The sequence below is a fragment of the Wyeomyia smithii genome, chromosome 1, assembly GCF_029784165.1.
Source record: "Wyeomyia smithii strain HCP4-BCI-WySm-NY-G18 chromosome 1, ASM2978416v1, whole genome shotgun sequence".
Lineage (NCBI taxonomy): Eukaryota > Metazoa > Arthropoda > Insecta > Diptera > Culicidae > Wyeomyia > Wyeomyia smithii.
Window position 1 is genome coordinate 75,498,529 of NC_073694.1, and position 18,452 is coordinate 75,516,980.

At 37.4% G+C, this 18,452-nt stretch overlaps 1 protein-coding gene across 17 annotated transcripts in view; it reads right to left on the reverse strand.

Moving 5' to 3' along the window:
* LOC129717978 (copia protein) overlaps positions 1-17,963 on the reverse strand; it is a 72,618-nt gene extending 54,655 nt beyond the window's left edge. For 6 of the 17 annotated variants that reach the window (XM_055668331.1, XM_055668330.1, XM_055668329.1 and 3 more), the window contains exon 1: positions 17,241-17,381. Coding sequence is in view for 11 of the 17 variants with exons in the window: in XM_055668322.1 (XP_055524297.1) it covers positions 17,241-17,389 (149 nt within the window). In the remaining 6 variants the exon portion in view is untranslated. Of the gene's footprint in view, positions 1-17,240 lie in introns of all 17 variants that reach the window. The other 11 variants (XM_055668322.1, XM_055668317.1, XM_055668316.1 and 8 more) reach the window with 11 other exon arrangements.
* Positions 17,964-18,452: the final 489 nt, after the last annotated feature.

Sequence of the window (18,452 nt, forward strand, 5' to 3'; positions counted from 1 at the left end):
GATTGAATCAATTATTAAACATTTCAAAAATATGAAAGCACCTGGTGACGATGGAATCTTTAATATATTAATCAAACATCTCCCTGAGAGTACGATGGAATTTTTAGTGAAAATTTTCAATTGCTGCTTTAAAATATAGAATAATATAATATAATATAAAAAATATAGAAAAATGCAAAAATTACTTCAATTTTAAAACCGGATAAGAATCCAGCTGAAGTTTCAAGTTATCGACCAATCAGTTTGCTTTCTTCAATAAGTAAACTGTTTGAGAGAACTATTCTTAACAGAATGATGTCACACATCAACGAAAATTCAATTTTTGCAAATGAACAGTTTGGATTTCGCCATGGGCATTCCACTACTCATCAATTGCTCAGAGTTACTAATATAATACGAGTTAACAAATCTGAAGGTTATTCCACTGGAGCTGCTCTTTTAGACATAGAAAAAGCATTCGACAGTGTTTGGCATAAAGGTTTGATTGCGAAATTGCAAACATTCAATTTTCCAATTTTCCTAATCAAAATTTTGAAAAATTATCTTACTGATCGGTTGTCTATCAGAATTCAAAATCTGATAGATTTCCTGTCAGAGCAGGTGTGCCCCAAGGTTCTGTCTTGGGCCCAGTCCTGTACAACATATTCACTTCAGATCTTCCTGATTTGCCTCCAGGATGCACAAAGTCATTGTTCTGCGATGACACAAGCATTTTCGTAAAGGGAAAAAGTCTTCGTGTCATATGCAGTCAATTGCAGAAAAGTTTAGATATTTTTTCTTCCTACTTGCAAAAGTGGAAAATCTCTCCCAATGCTTCTAAAACTAAAATGATAATTTTTCCCCATAAGACTAGGGCTTCTTTCCTCAAGCCAAACAACAATCACGTTATCAAGATGAATGGGGTTATTTTAGGTTGGTCTGACAAGGTTAAGTACCTGGGACTAATTTACGATAATAAACTTGTTTCCAAAGAGCACATTGAGAGTATACAAGCCAAGTGCATCAAATATACGAGATGTTTATATCCTCTCATTAACAGGAATTCTAAACTTTATTTAAAGAACAAACTTTTGATTTACAAACAAATTTTTAGACCAGCAATGCTTTATGCTGTACCGATCTGGTCAAGTTGCTGTTCAACAAGGAAGAAAACGCTCCAAAGGATTCAGAATAAAATTCTGAATATGATTTTGAAGCGTCCTCCTTGGTTTGGTACTCTCGAATTACATAGACTTACTGGTGTTGAACCATTAGAAGCTATGTCAAATAAAATTATTAACAATTTTCGACAAAAATCGTTGCAATCCTCAATTGCTACGATAAGCTCTCTTTATAGCCAATAAGTTAGCAATTAAGTTAGTTGTAAGTTTATTTCCCCTTTTCTGACAAGTAGGTTTGAATCCCTACGAATGATAAGTCCTAATTGCGAAAGCAAACAAATCCTAACAATTAAAATTACAAATTTCTAACAGTGTTGAGAAGTCACCATTTGTGATTGGACACACATACTCATTATTTACTAATATTTATCATAAATACATAAGCTACTAACAAATCCCCCCTTAAAAAAAAACGAAAATTATCAAAAGTGTATAAGGCGATGGAATTCGAATATAATTCTCTGATTGATTTACTACACAATTACATTAAAGTAAAAAAAAAATCAAGACATCAAGGGCCGATTGGGAATTGTGGTTATGACGGCGGTTCGTGCTTGGAGTGTAAAGGAATAGAATTTTTTAGAATAACTACGAGAATACGAGTGACTACGCAACTCATATTGTTATGTTTAAATATAAAACAAGCGGCAACAAACATGCTATATAGTAATAAATTCATTTTTGCAGAAGGTTACCACCATAAAACATTCTCAAACTTGCACTATTTTACATCAGAAATATTTTATATTTATATTTGTACCCTCGGGTAGAGTTTATCAATTTATGAAGGAAAATTTTTATTTGTCAATTATTCTGGAATCATATAAACTGAATTTTCCGATTAAATTATCTTTTTCAAAATAAAAAGTTTATATTGAAAGTGTTATCAATATATGAAAAAACTGTCGATATGTTTCTGACTCTTATTTCCAGCTTTAAAAATTTAAAATTTTAGTGATTCCACACCGCACATTTGAAGGTCGAAAATACTTTTTGATAAGATTTTTTTTTCGTGCAAGCGAGTGTAAATAAAATAATTTGTTATTTTTTTCAATTCTCTTTATATATGGGTCATGCCATGTCAAGTGTCCGAGGAAATGCATCGACCATCTCCGATTTCGACCAAAATTTGTGAGTCGATGTTTTTTGGGCCGGAAGTTATAAGTACAAAGTATTGTACCGATCGGTGGACCCCTCGGCCAATGGGACTGCCTCCACTTTTTGCGAATTTAGCAAAACACCTTTTTGCCTTTCTCCTAGAAAGGTATAGCAAACACTTGCAAAACCGAAAGTATAAAATTGCTCCAAAGGGCCGAATGGCATATATCACTCGACTCAGCTCGACGAGCTGAGCATTTTCTGTATGTGTGTGTGTGTGTGTGTGTGTGTGCATATTTCTATTCTCACTCACTTTTCTCAGAGATGGCTGGACCGATTTTCATGAAATTAATTGCAAATGAAAGGTCTTGTTGTCCCATAAGACCCTATTAAATTTCATTGTAATTGGATTTTTAGTTTAGCGGTTATGTATCAAAATGTAAAAATCATGAAACATCATTATCTCGAAAACTACACAACCGATTTGAACAAAATTGGTTTCAAATGAACGGGCTACCTGAAATACCCTTAACTTTTGAATTTCATAAAGATTGAACTTGTGGTTCAAAAGTTATGACAAGAAACGTGTTTTGGAGACTACTTAATCTCAATAATGTTTCTCAGAAATGGCTGAACCGATTTTCATAAAATCAGTGTCAAATGGAGGGTCTAGTTGCCCCATAAGACCATATTGATTTGTTTTGCAATCAGATTATTACTTTGCCTGTTATGTTCAAAAATGTGAAATCCAGCTATGAAAAGGAACATATTCCGAAGACCACTTGAACTCACTCACTTTTCTCAGAGATGGTTGACCCGATTACCACGAAATCAGTGTCAACTAATAAGTCTAGCTGCCTCATAACACCCTATTGAATTTTACTGTAATCGGACTGTAACTTCGTCAGTAAAGTACCGAAATGTGAAAATCACGAAACTTCATTATCTCAGTAACTACACAACCGATTTGATCAATATTATTATGAGATGAGCGGGCTAGTTAATGGTTAACTAATGAATTATGATAAAACACGTGGTTTCAAAGTTTGGCTGCCCTATACGTTCCCATTTCATTTCATTATAATCGAACTTAAACAACCGTTATGTATTAAATTGTTAATAAAACAACGAAAGTCTATTATCTCAAAGATTACATGACTTATTTGAACATAACTAGTGTCATACGAACGAGTCATCTCTCAAACTTACAAATAACAAACTTCATAACAATTTAATATGTGGCACAAAAGTTCTGGAAAGAAAAGAAGTTCAAAGACTATTTAAAACTATACCTGCTTTGATCGATATATGTGGCCTCAACATAAATTAAATGTGGTATCGTACTATTTGAACGTTCCAAATTCATTGATTCCTTGCGATGTGTTTAAAGTCTGAAAATGCCCGACGAATCGGCCATAGGATATGATCAAAGTCAAATAACAAATCGTTTGAAATGATTGGTTTTATCGAAATGACAACATCCTCGACTTTTGGCTTCCGTACATCACCTCAATTCTGAATATATTCATATTGGGTGGTCGGTCATTTTCAGCAAACTTTCTGGCATCAATCCGACACCGGAAATACTCATATTGGGAGATATTTAGTTATTTTGGTTGTTTCACAGAAACTAAAAGTGGTTGTCTTTAAATTCAAAATGGTGTCAAGGGTCAATGTTTGATTTCTATGCATCATCTCGATTACGGAAATATCCATATTGAGTATTATTTGGTCATTTTCGACTGTTTCCTATAAGTTGCCATTAAGCGATTCAAAATGGTGCCTGAGGTTAATTGTTAGTTCATAGCATCATTCTGGTTCCAGAGATACTCATATTGGATAGTATTTGGTTATTTTAGGCTGTTTTTCACAAACCGGAAGTCGCCATCTTTGATTTCAAAATGGTATTTAAGATAATTTCTGGCCTCTGAGCGTCATTCTGGTTGAAAAAACACCCATATTGGGTGTAATTCGATAATTTTCCTGTCAAAAGCTGTTTCCCAGGAACCGGAAGTCGCCAACCTAGAATCCAAATGAGGTCTGTGGTTGATTCCAGCTGCTGTGTATCATTTTAGATCCGGAGATACTCATATTAGACCGAAATCGGCCATTTTTGGCTGTTTTCCAGAAACCACTAGTTGCCGTCCTACAATTCATAATGGTGTCTAAAGTCGATTTGTGGCTCCAGTGCATCATTACGATTCCGGAAACACCCATATTGGGTGGTATTTGGTCGTTTGCCGCTGTTTTTCCGAAACCGGAAGTCGCCATCTTAGAATTCAAAATGGTATCTGTGGTCGAGTTTAGCTCCTGTGTATCATTCTTTATCCGGATATATTATTATATTGGGTGGAAATCGGCCATTTTTGGCTGTTTTCCAGAAACCGGAAGTTGCCATCTTACAATCCAAAATGTTGCCTGAGGTCGATTATGGAACATATTTGGTACCACTAAAAACATTCACCTGCCAAATATGGTTACATTTAGTTGATTATTTCGCGAGATGTGCAGAAATTTGTGCAGAAACATGTGCTATAAATTTATTGGATTGAAGCGTTCATGTAAATCTATTTTTACAAATAAAAGTTTGAATGAGAAAGGCTTGGTATAACCGCTAGGTGGATTAATTTAGGTTTTATTTTGTGAATATCTTGGGACCCTGAAAAACTACAGGTGATATTGACATATTATTTTGAAGGGTTTAAGATGTAGAATCAAACTACGTAGTCAATTTTTTTGTGCAGTGTTGCGAACATTGCATTTTTTTCGATTCAAAACTTAATTTGCAATTTGCTCGAAATATCCCCCCCTTCGATTTTGATTTTGACCACGCCAATGTGTTTAGCAGACGATTTTACATAGGAATCACTTATCAACAAAAAAAAACAAAATATAGCGTTCCAGAGATACAGCATTTCCAAAATTGCAAATTTTAGAATTCGTCTACGCACGGAAGCGCTCTTGCATAGAATGCTGCAATCGTAATCGTATCCTAACAAGCGTTTGTTTAATCGTATAGATGTTTCTTCGAGGAACATCTGTTAATTATGTAACGCGAAAAATGGCGTTCTGGACTCAACTTCTGGAAAGGCTACAGGGGCGTGGTGGTTACACTTTTCATATAAATCTTCATTTTATTGGTTTATCACATTGTAAAAATTATTCTCTCTTAATTTGAAGCCGTTTCCTAACAGGCAAACTGTCATGTTTTTTTTTATTTAAGAACTCGATTACCCAGGTTCGCTATGATTTCAAAATTGTAAACAATGTGTCTCATCACGCGTGCAGTCATTTCATTCTTGAAGGTGGTGTGTTTAATTGGATTGTATTTAACACAAGTTTGTATTGCTGGAACAAATACCGTTTGGTTATCACAGCAATTCTCATCCCGCGAATGGCTTATGCGATGAGATTTACTAGCTACTAAGGGAGCAGGCATAAATGACGTAGCTTTTTTAGGTTTTTTACCCCCCCCCCTCCTCCTCTTTCACTGTAGCATTTCGTCACAAGATGATTACGTAGCTTCATAACAAACTCCAGACCCTCCACCCCACCCTTTCCAATGACTTTTTTTTGCAATTTTTTTTACCAAAAACATACATTGTAACATAAATGAATAAGACAATGTGGTGAACCAATAAAATGAAGATTCATGTGAAAAGAGTAACCAAAACTCACCTGTAACTTTTCGTGAAAACGATTCTTGAACGGTATTTTTTGCGTTACATCAGTAACGTATGTTCCTCTAAGGAAGCCTTAGCCTGCTAGGATACCATAGCCTGCTAGGATACCTAAGCCTGCTAGGATACCATTAAGATAGCAGCAATTTATGTAGAAGTGCTTCCGTGCGTAGACAAAATCCAAAATCTTGCAATTTTGAAAATGCTGTATCTCTGGAACGCTACATTTTGTTTTTTGCTGATAAGTGATTCCTATGTAAAATCGTCTGCTAAACACGTTGTCGTGGTCAAAATTAAAATCGAAGGGGGGGGGGGGGTATTTCGAGCAAATTGCAAATTAAGTTTTGAATCGAAAAAAAGCACAACACTGCAGAAAAAAAATTGACCACGTAGTTTGATTCAACATCTCAAACCCTTCAAAACGATATGTCAATATCACCTGTAGCTCTTCAGGGTCCTGAGATATTCACAAAATAAAAAAGGTGTTTCGCTAAATTCGCAAAACGTGGAGGCAGTCCCATTGGCCAAGGGGTCCACCAATCGGTACAATACTTTGTACTTATAAGTTCCGGTCCAAAATACAGCGACTCACAAATTTTGGTCGAAATCGGAGATGGTCGATGCATTTCCTCGGACACTTGACATGGAATGACCCATATGCAATTATTCAATTTAATAATAACAAAGTGTAAAATTTTGTATCACATTGATAAAAACAACTGCGGAAGATAGTTTACCTTTTTGTTAAGCAGGCGTTCATTCCCATTAACACTAACCGTTAGTTCATCGGAGGTAATTGTCTTATCGCTTGAATAACCACGGCTTTCTGTGCATTTCAACTATCACCTCGCGAGTAGTGATACTTGCTGTGTGAGGACTTCTTTACATCGGAGGTGAAAGAAAATCTCGTAACAAAGCACTAAACAAAATAAGTGGTGTGAATAGAAACAATCTTTATCATACGGTTTGTTTGATGCCACGGGCCTTTAGCATACTGCCATCAGGCTAAAACACTACAGGATGGGTTTGGGTTGTTATAATCTCTGCAGTTTGTTTTATATTTTTGTATAATGGAAAACTAGGTCAAGATATTAACGAGAGTGTAGTAAAATGATTCTCAGGGGTATTCTTTATTATATCTCGAAAGACATTTTCGCATCCGTTTTCGGTTTCAATTCTACTTGAAGAAGCTTCCAAGTTACTGCTGCCAGCTGGGAACTGATTTCACGAAAACTCTTGAAAAGTACGCATTAAAAACTAAATTTAGTGAATACGATTTGTAAAATAAACGACGGGAACGCTACAAACAATTGCTGTAGATAGTAATCATCGCTTGTAGTCTTCCCGAGTATTTATTACGAGGTTCTCCACAGCGTGAAATTCGAAACAAAAAAAAGGTAGTACAAAAAAAATCATGCTCGCTTTGGCAAACGCCTACAAAAATCTGCACACATTCTAGGAAAGTTTGCATGAATATATAAAATGAAGAATCTATTTACAGCCTGATCAATGTATAAGCGTCGACAAACGACAAATCCGATGACGTGAAGGAGTCACACGAAAAAACCAGGCTTCATCCATTCTCTTGATTTTTGCATACATTTCCTGCTCTATCGTTCAAACGCCTGGGAGAACTGAAGTTTCTCTCACACAGAGTGAGTAACTAAGCACATTTAGCCGTAGAGCATTTTTGTCACAGAGTTCATTTCCACCCACAATCATCGCGTGCGAGGGATAAACAATTGTTTTTTCTCTCGATTTAAGAGAGAGCAGTTTTTATTAGCTTCGCAGTTACTGAGTGAGAAACTGATCAAAGAACAAAACATTTTTGTATTTTTTTTTAAATTATTTACTAATATTTATTTAGAATTTATTTTGTGTGTTCGTAACAAACGGTGACATATCAACACTATTACATATGGGTCATTCCATACGAAGTGACCACGAAAAAGCACAAACTTGGACACGACCATCAACGATTTTGCTCAAAGTTGGGAGAATTATTCATCTACTGTCACTTTGGAAAAAACCCAATTATGGTGTCGATTAGAATACCCCCCGCTATCCAGGACCCCCCTCTTTATTGCAAAGTCGCGCAATTTTTGTCGAAAATCTCTTTTTTCTTTTACTTACAATTCATAGACGTAGGATGTCCGAAAAATACTGATAGATGATTTTTGAAGAAAATAAACCAAAAAATTCAGAAAAAAATATGAGTTTTGACCGGAAGTGTTGCCAGATAAATTATTTTTGTATTTGAACATTTTTACGAAAAATTAATAACGAAATTCAGAACTATTTTCGTAAAAATGCTATATCTCGAGATTGGCTCATACTACCGCGGGGTGATAAGTGTTTCTTATTATATTTTTTCTGGATTTCTTGGTTTATTTTCTTCAAAATTCACCTATCACTATTTTCCGGGTGTCTTACGTCTATAAATTGTGAAAAAAAAATAAATACGAAGTTTACAACTTTTTTCGTAAATATGTTATATCTCGAGATTGGCTCATATTACCTCGGGATGATAGTTGTTTCTTATGTGAAATTTTCCAAGGAACACGATGAAATTATCAAATTTAAGATAAAAATGGCTGCATTTGCCGAAAAATGTAAATTTAGTTTCCAAATACCAAAATAATTTATCTGGCAACACTTCCGGTGAAAACTCATATTTTTTCTGGATTCCTTGGTTTATTTTCTTCAAAAATCATCTATCAGTATTTTTCGGACATCTTACGTCTATGAATTGTAAGAAAAAGAAAAATGAGATTTTTGACAAAAATTGCGCGACTTTGCAATAAAGAGGGGGGTCCTGGAGAGCGGGGGGTATTCCAATCGACATCAAAATTGGGATTTTTCCAAAGTGACAGTAGATGAATAATTCTCCCAACTTTGAGCAAAATCGTTGATGGTCGTGTCCGAATTTGTGCTTTTTCGTGGTCACTTCGTATGGAATGATCCATGTACTTTTTAAAATTTTATTTCAATAAAAGATAGTAATTGCTTCAGCAGTTAAGTGAATATTATTGTAGGAATGTTGTAAACCTACTTGTCAAGAAAAAAATAATGATCTTAAAATTAAACCTTTACCTAATCTTACTTCTACCTTATCGACTTTAAAGTGAGCTCATCGTTGGAATTGAGGATTGCAACGATTTTTGTCGGAACTTATTGATAATATTGTTTGACATATTTTCTAATGTTTCCACATTAGTAAGCCTGTGTAGTTCATTCGTACTAAACCGAGGACGCTTCAATATCATTTTCAGAAGTTTATTCTGAATCCTTTTAAACATCTTCTTTCTGGTTGTACAACAACTTGTCCAGATGAGGACTGCATATAACATTGCTGTTCTAAATATTCGTTTGTAAATTAAAAGTTTATTCTTGAGACAAAGTCTAGAATTTCTGTTGATAAGAGGATACAAACATTTTATATATTTATTAAACTTTGTTTGAATATTCTCAATATGCTCCTCAAAAGTAAGATTTATATCATAAATTAGCCCTAAGTATTTAACTTGATCAAGCCAATTTAAGATTGCACCGTTCATCTTAACGACATGATTATTAGTGGGTTTGAGAAAAGAAACTCTTGGTTTATGAAGAAAAATAATTAATTATGTTTTTGGTGCATTAGGAGGGATCCTCCATTTCTGCAAAAATGAAGAAAATATATCTAGATTTTTTTGCAGCCTACTGCATATGACACGAAGGCTTTTTCCTTTTACGGAAATGCTTGTATCGTCATAAAACAGAGATTTGTCACATCCTGGTGGTAAATCAGGAAGATCAGAAATAAAAATTTTATATAAGACTGGGCCCAAGATACTTCCTTGAGGTACACCAGCTCTAACAGGAAATCTATCAGATTTACTATTCAAATAGTTAACCTGAAGAGTGCGGTCAGTCAAGTAACTTTGTATCATTTTTGTGATGTAAAGAGTAAAACGGAAATTGGATATTTTAACTATCAAACCTTTATGCCAAACACTGTAGAATGCTTTTTCTATGTCTAGAAGAGCAGTTCCAGTGGAATAACCTTCAGATTTATTAGTACGAATCATATTAGTTACTCTAAGTTACTGATGAGGCAGTACTTCGACGAGCATCTAAACGGCGATGCAGTAGAGCGCGAGGACGGTATGGCAATTGATCTTGGTGCACGAGCAGAAGACATCAGAATTCCAGCCCCCGATCTTCTGGAGGTGGAGGAGGAGATTGGTCGGCTGAAAAACAATAAAGCTGCTGGAGTGGACCAACTTCCCAGCGAGCTATTGAAATACGGTGGAGAAACACTGGCTAGAGCCGTGCACTGGGTCATTGTCAAGATTTGGGGGGAAGAACGAGTACCGGAGGAGTGGATGGAGGGTATTGTGTGTCCCATCTACAAAAAGGGCGACAAACTGGAGTGCTGCAATTACCGGGCAATCACTCTGTTGAACGCCGCCTACAAGGTACTCTCCCAAATACCTTGCCATCAACTATCACCATTTGCGAAGCAGTTCGTGGGGCACCACCAGGCGGGATTTATGGGTGCCCGCGCCACCACGGATCAGATATTCGCGGTTCGGCAGGTTGTGCAGAAATGCCGCGAATATAACGTGCCCACACATCATTTGATCATCGATTTTAAACCGGCGTACGACACAATCGATCGGGACAAGCTATGGCAAATTATGCACGACTACGGATTTCCGGACAAACTGACGCGGTTGGTCAAAGCGACGATGGATCGAGTGATGTGTGTAATTCAAGTTTCGGGGGCACTCTCGAGCCCCTTCGAAACCCGAAGAGGTCTAAGGCATGGTGATGGTCTCACGTGCCTACTGTTTAACATTGCCCTGGAAGGTGTCATTAGAAGAGCGGGGATTAACACGAGTGGCACGATATTCCAAAGGTCGGTTCAAATGTTTGGTTTCGCCGACGGTATTGACATTGTGGCTCGGACCTTTGTGAAGATGGCTGATACGTACATCGGATTAAAGGCTGAAGCCAAACGGATTGGACTGGTCATCAATGCATCGAAGGCGAAGTACATGAAAGGAAGGGGTTCACGAGAGGACAGTGCTAACCTCCCACCTCGAGTTCAAATTGGTGGTGATGAAATCGAGGTGGTTGATGAGTTCGTGTATCTGGGCTCACTGGTAACTGCCGACAACGATACCAGCAGAGAAATTCAACGGCGCATTATGGCAGGAAATCGTGCATACTTTGGTCTCCGGAGGACGCTCCGATCGTGTAGAATTCGTCGCCGCACCAAGTTAACCATCTACAAGACGCTGATCAGACCGGTAGTCCTCTACGGGCATGAGACATGGACTATGCTTGTGGAGGACCAACGCGCCCTTGCGGTCTTCGAGCGGAAGGTGTTGCGTACCATCTTCGGTGGACTGCAGATGGAAAACGGAGTGTGGAGAAGGCGAATGAACCACGAACTGCAGGAGCTGCTTGGGGAGCCATCTATCGTTCACACCGCTAAGATAGGCAGGTTGCGGTGGGCTGGGCATGTTGTAAGCAGCGATGGAAAAAAATAACCTCTAGCGATTTTGGATACATATAAAGAAAGCCTAAGATGCGTTGACATCGTCATCAGTATGCGAATAACAAAGTATCGGTGTTGGTTCACTCTCTTTGCTTTCCTTTTTACGATATATTGCTTGTCGTTAGTGTACACCACAACATATGGTTCTCAATGTGCACAACTCGGTATATGAAGTTATTCGTCTCTGTTACACAGAGCGATCAGATCTTGTTATGTTTTTTCCCATGAATATGATTTTTTGTCAGAAAAAGGAAGAAAATGACAATGTATGCTCTCCTACTCTCGCTCAAGTCAACCGCTGCCGAAGTAGTCCCTTCCCCCACACTTTCCCTCTAACCGCACCACACCTCGCTGCTGCTCAGGCGACATGATATTCTTCTCCTGCTATTCTTTGTTCCCCTAACGACCGGCATATGGAGAGACAAACGCAACGAGCTAATCGCTCCTCAGAGCAGATGTAGTCTAGTCATGTGTTTATTTTCTCCCAGAAACCTACGCACCATATCATCATTTTATTATGTGTTGAGAGGACTCAAGTTTAGTCGCGGTCTGTACACTTCATGATGTGTACATGTGGAGATTAAACGATGATTGCATCATATTCGTTTCGTTTCCATCACTGGTTGTAAGGATGTCAGACGACAGCCCGGTAAAGATGGTTGTTGAAACCAATCCGTCAGGGACGAAACGGAGAGGTGCACAGCGGGCAAGGTGGATCAATCAGGTGGAAGACGACTTGCGGAACCCACGCAGAATGCAGAGCTGGCGAACTGCAGCCATGGACCGAGTGGAATAGAGACGACTCTTACGTACAGCAAAGGCCACACCACGGCTTGGGACTGTTTGAAGTGAAAAAGTACTGATGAGTAGTCGAACGCCCATGGCGAAATCCAAACTGCTCATTTGCAAAAATTGAATATTCATTGATATGTGTCATCATTCTATTGAGAATCATTCTTTCAAAAAGTTTGCTTATAGAAGAAAGTAAACTAATTGGACGATAACTTGATTTTTTCAGGTTTTAAAATTGGAGTGACTTTGGCATTTTTCCATTTTGAGTGAAGATATGCTAATTCAAAGCAGCTGTTAAAAATTCTCACCAAAAAATTTAAAGAGCTTTCGGTAAGTCTTTTGATGAGCATATAAAAAACCCCATCATCTCCTGGTGCTTTCATGTTTTTAAGGTTTTTGATAATAGTCCGTAATTTTTTCTAGTTCGTTTCCAGTACCTCTTCAGGAAAAAATTCTTGAGTGGTGATCTGATCATACTTTTGTAATACATCATTTTTATCATCATCATGTTCAAATTGAAATTATGAACAATCTCGAACTGCTGAGCAAGTTTTTGAGCTTTTTCTTCATTCGTAAGAAATATGTGGTCACCATCTTTGAGGACTGGAATGGACTTTAAAGGTTTCTTAAGAACCTTCGAAAGCTTCCAGAAAGGTTTGGAATATGGATTTAGTTGTTCAACTTTTCTCATGAAATTTTCATTTCGCAAGAGTGAGAATCTATGTTTGATTTCCATTTGTAAATCTTTAAAAATAACTTCCGAAGCAGGATCACGAGATCTTTGATTTTGACGTCTCCGTATGTTCTTCAAACGTATAAGAAATTGAAGCTCATTGTCAATAATTGGTGTACACTAAAGTCGCTTACTACGCGGGGGTACGTAAATTCCGGAATCCGCGTAAAAAAGCCGCGTAAAAAGCGACCTTAGTGTATTATATTTCACTCTAGCCTTAGGTACTGATAAGTTTCGGGCATTGAGAATTAAATTGCACAAATCATTCAATGTTCCGTCAATATCAGCACTATTTTGTAAAACAATATCACAATTCAAGCTTTCTTCGATCGTGGTACGATATCTATCCCAACTGGCGTTGTGATAATTAAACACAGACCTAGTGGAATTTGAAACAGTTTCACGGGATATGAAAAAAAGTTATAGGAAGATGATCAGAATCAAAATCAGCATGGGTTAATAAATCACTGTATGAATGTCTTTGATTTTTTAATACCAAATGTTTTGCATTAAAATCACCGATGATAAAAAATTTAGATTTATTTCTCGTAAGTTTCTCACCAGTGCATTGAAAAGGTAAATACACTCTGAGGCTATAAATAAAATGCCAATATCTGTTTCGATTTTAATTCCCAATCTTTCAATAACCTTCGTTGCAAGATGGGGCATAACACGATGTCTTATTCGACGATGGATAACTATTGCAAATCCACCTCCGGCAACATCAATTCTATCGAACTTGTGAACTTTATAGTTGGGGTTTCTTTTTATTTTAATGTTAGTCTTTAAAAGCGTTTCAGTCACAACTACAATATGTACAACATGGACTGTTAAAAAATTTAAAAATTCATCTTCTTTCGCTTTTAAAGCGCGAGCATTCCAATTTAGAAAATTGACAGTATTATTTGAAGTCATTGCTGAATTTCAATTACAACAATATCAGTTGTAAATTTTATACTCACTTGAACAGCGTCTTACATCAAGTTACAGTTCAACAGAGCGGACATTAACTGCAGCATGGATTGTTGTAGGTAGTCAATCTTCTCGGGAGTTGGACTACCTAAATCAACACTGGCTGACTTTTCAGCACCAAACACGAAAGGTTTATTGCTGTTTGAATTCGAAATGTTACCTGAAAGGACACTAGCATATGAAATGCCTGGTGGTGCCTGAGCAGAATTAATTGTTTTCAATTAGTTTTCTAAATTTAAATTATTACCTACAAACACACTAGCTATAGGAAATGCTGGTGATGCCTGAGCAGTATTAAATGTTTTTTGATTACCCATACGAATATTATTGACAACAGGTTGTTTTGAATATCTACGCTGTCTAGAGGAAATAATTTTTGTCCTAATTTGAGTTTGAATTGTGTTGGGATTTGATTTGTGTTTACCCACAATTTACACATTTGAAATTTCCAGTGGCCTTTTTCACAGATGTCCGTTGTGTGAGAAGAGTCACCATAAATCATGCATTTTGTACCATGTCCATAGGCTTAACAATTCCGGCATTGCGTGAGATTATGAATGCCTTCATGTCTCTAAAAGTTTTCCCACTTTATTCGCACGTTGATAAAAACACGTGCTTTTTCTGAAAATTACTTACTTTGGTACGATCAAAATATACCAAGTAATTTTCCTGGTGTATTCCAGTATTATCAATTTTCGCGTTTGTTTTACGTTTCATCAAAATTACTTGGTTGGGGGAAAACCAAGTAATTCTGTCAAACAATCTTTAACTTCATTAATAGTTTGGTCATTTGAAAGACCTTTCCAAACAGCTTCAAACGGTCTCTCGTTTTTAGCATCATAGGTATAAAATTTGTACATCTTTTCAGTCAAATACTGTTTATGACCTTCAGAAGATTCGGCCAAAATACGAATTTCGCCTCGGCCGCCAAATTTGAAAATAAACTTTCACATCAGAAAGAAATGATGAAAGTACTGAACGAAAAGCTTTAAAATTTGCAACTATTACCACAATAGGTGGAACTTTAGCTTTCTTCATACCGGCATTTTGCTCAGAATGAGAAGCTTCAAATTCTTAATCACCAATAGAAGCAAGAGTTTCATACCTATTGCTTTCTGAATCACTAGGAGGAGCCTCACGTTTCCTTTTAGCCGCATCAAAGCGAGCTTTTTTGGTTCGTCCTGGCATTTCAGGACAAATTTCACTTCACTTTCACTCTACACAAATTTTGTCAACACAAATTCACACATTAAACACTCGTTAAACGTTAAAAACAAATTCAATACTTTGCAATTCAACAGGAACTCTTTTAAAAAAGATTACCTGTTGAAAGCGAAAATTTCTAATACCTCTCGGTAGTCTAAGACTAAGCCTTGAGCTGTTTGTAAAATACGACCGTTCTGCAAAACAGTTCAAGTCGTACTGAAGAACAAAAAATTTAGGATCACATTTAAACCACATCGCAACAAATTTTTAATTTTATATTATAGGAAGCTTAAGAACTTAGCATGGGTTCGATTTTACACTGTTTTCTTCGCTCCCAGGCCGATGAGAACAGTTAGTAATGCAATTCTCATTGCGTGTGCGGATGAGTTATTTATAAGAGTTTCACTGGGCTTATGTTTTGACAAATTAAGAGCGTTTATTCGCCTGAGAAACTGTTACTCTTCACTCTCACAGTGCATGTGCGCGATAAAATTGTTTTTTTTTTTCAGGGACGCAAACACACATGTTGAACAGGGAACACTTATTCCGTCCTATTATTGGTAGACACAGCCTCCATGCTACCGGTAATAAGAATGGCCTGGGGTCACTAAACTTCTCCGCAGCCAGGAGTATGGCAATCTATAGCACAAATTTTGCACAAAAGGCAACACCCTAGTGGCGAAAACTGCTCATAGATCGATCATTACCCAAACGATTTATACCACAATATATCTAACTAATGGTAGCAGTGGTCATAGGCTCCTACAGAAAAAAAAAAAAACGATGATTCAGCTCCTCATCTCGTGGTAGGAACGATTCGCGTCCGGCGTATACAAGTCACGCTCTTCAAGGAGGATACGGCGGGACATTGGTTGTCAGCTAGCGGAACCGGTTGGAGACTTGAAAGAACATTGGGTGCACATTCGCGATACGATCAGCAATACAGCGCGAGAGGTGTTGGGCACAATCGCATTGGAACAGTTTCGAGATGCAAAGCGAACTTGTCAAAAACGCAATCTACTTTCATGCCGAGATGCTCTCCTCATTTGATATATGCTTAAGACACTTACTGTAAGTACTTACTCGTTTTGTGTGAGAAAGCTTACTTTATTTTTGTATCTATCGGGAGAGATATTTCAGATGTGGAATCGGTGTTTTTTTTGCAAGCTTCACAGATACACGCGATTCTTACTCTCTTTAAGCATGTACTTCAATTTGGTCACCAGTGTGAAAGCCGTTGTTTTCGCAGTGAAAGATCTTTTCCTACATCGCTAGTGATTTTTTGAGAAGAAACGACAAGCCACGCGTCAGGATAGCGGGCGTTATTTTCGACCTATTAGTGACGAAAGAAGCGGTTTCATTATCACGAACTCTGATATGCTTTTTTGCAAAGATGGCGAATGCCCCGGGCCTCCGACAAGAGGAGCTCCCCTAGTTCTGGGTCAGACGTGAAGACAGAGTGCGTTTTTTTTGCTCATCATCTTCCAGCGAAGTGTCAAGTCATTTCAAAATTTAAAATTTTCTTACCTTTAATTTTTTTAAGAAAAGAGGGCCCCTCGAAAATATCAGCTCCGTCTGGCCCAGAACTAGGCGGTGCCCCTCTAGTCGGAAAACCCGGGGCTTTCGCCCCCCTCAATTTCGGGCCTGGGTTTGCTTAATGCATATTAGTACTAGTAGCAACAAAAAGCTCAACAAGAAGGTAATAAGCTGAAATTACTTATTCATCATTATTTAAATATTTACGCGGCGTAATATGAGCAACAAACGAAATGGTTTTAAGATGCAACCAAAACACAAATACAAAGTCCTTCGCCAATGCATGTAGAAATCTCTACTAAGCTCATCTAAGAATGCTACTGCAAACACAAAACAGAATTCAGCACACACTTGATTTTATTCCTTAATATCTCGAACTGACTCCGCCGCAAGGAGTAGTTTCGTCCTTTTAGAACTCCTCTCGTAGTATTTTAGTGTAACATCTCCGAACACTTCGAGTAAAACTTATGTTCAAAGAGAACAAATTTTTAGTAGCTTACTGTAGCCTTGTTTACCTTTCTTTGAAGTAGTCCAATGTCACAGATTCCGAGTCAAACTCGCTGTAGTCGGGTAACGAATCTCCATCGAAGGAAGACTGGATTCCACTTAATCCCAATTGCCTTTGATAGTAATCATCGCTTTTCGAGGTAAAAACTTTTGACATTTCCTTTTTTATTAATACACTTGACACTCGCTGATCGGAACTACTTTCACTTTGAATCTGTTTCTAAAACACAAACCTTTCTGGAAAATTACAAAATTCGTTTCAATTCTTGCTAAACTCCCTACCTCAGACTTTACAATTCAATATGCACTTAAAACAAATTCTTCTCACGACACGACACAATTTTTACCTTAAAAAGCAAAAATAAACACCTAGTATACGATCCAAAAAGAATTGATTTTCTCTTCGTCTCGCTCTAACTAACGCACACTTTTACAGCGTTTCTCGTTGTTTTTCCTAATGCCCAAAATCTAGTTTACGCCTCTTCTATTTTTGCCTGGAATGCAAAACTAAGTAAAGTGCAAGGGTAAATGTCCAAAACAAAGCAAAAATCACTTAAACTGTTTCCCACGAAAAAGTTCTCTCCGCAATACAGACCAACTTTTACAATTCTATATACCTAATTAACAATTCTCGAGTCTCTACTTAAGCGCTGCCAAAAGTGACAATGATCTGAACGTTCAATATTTTGCTGGTTCTGCGGTCAGGGATGCAAGCGTTTCTTTTTAAATTGATATATACACAGTTCGGAAAAATGGGAAAAATACTCAAACATGGTTGTTTTCTATAGGCAATTAAAATCACTGTTTGACTGATAGCTGGCGCTGCAGTCACAATAATGACGATGATTGCTCGCAGCATTTATCAAAGATGACTAGTAAAAGATATGTGATTTTTGTAGTATGCAGCGCGCAGTATCCGTATGTAGCTGCACGTTACCGACGGTCGAACTAATTTGTACACTGTTAATTTGACAAGGACCACAAGGACAATTTTTTCAAGCACCTTGTACCACAGACTCATGTGTACCAAATCGAATCGTGCCAAAATTGAACCGTGCCGAAAGTAAAACGTAGTTGAATCGAACAGAGTCTGAATTCTCAAAATGTATGGGCTAACTGTCAAATTGCGGCAAACGCAGACGCAACGTATCGATTGTGTTTAGACCTTTATTGTGCATAATCCGCCAGATGAAAACGCAAACTAGATGGCAGCATCGTTT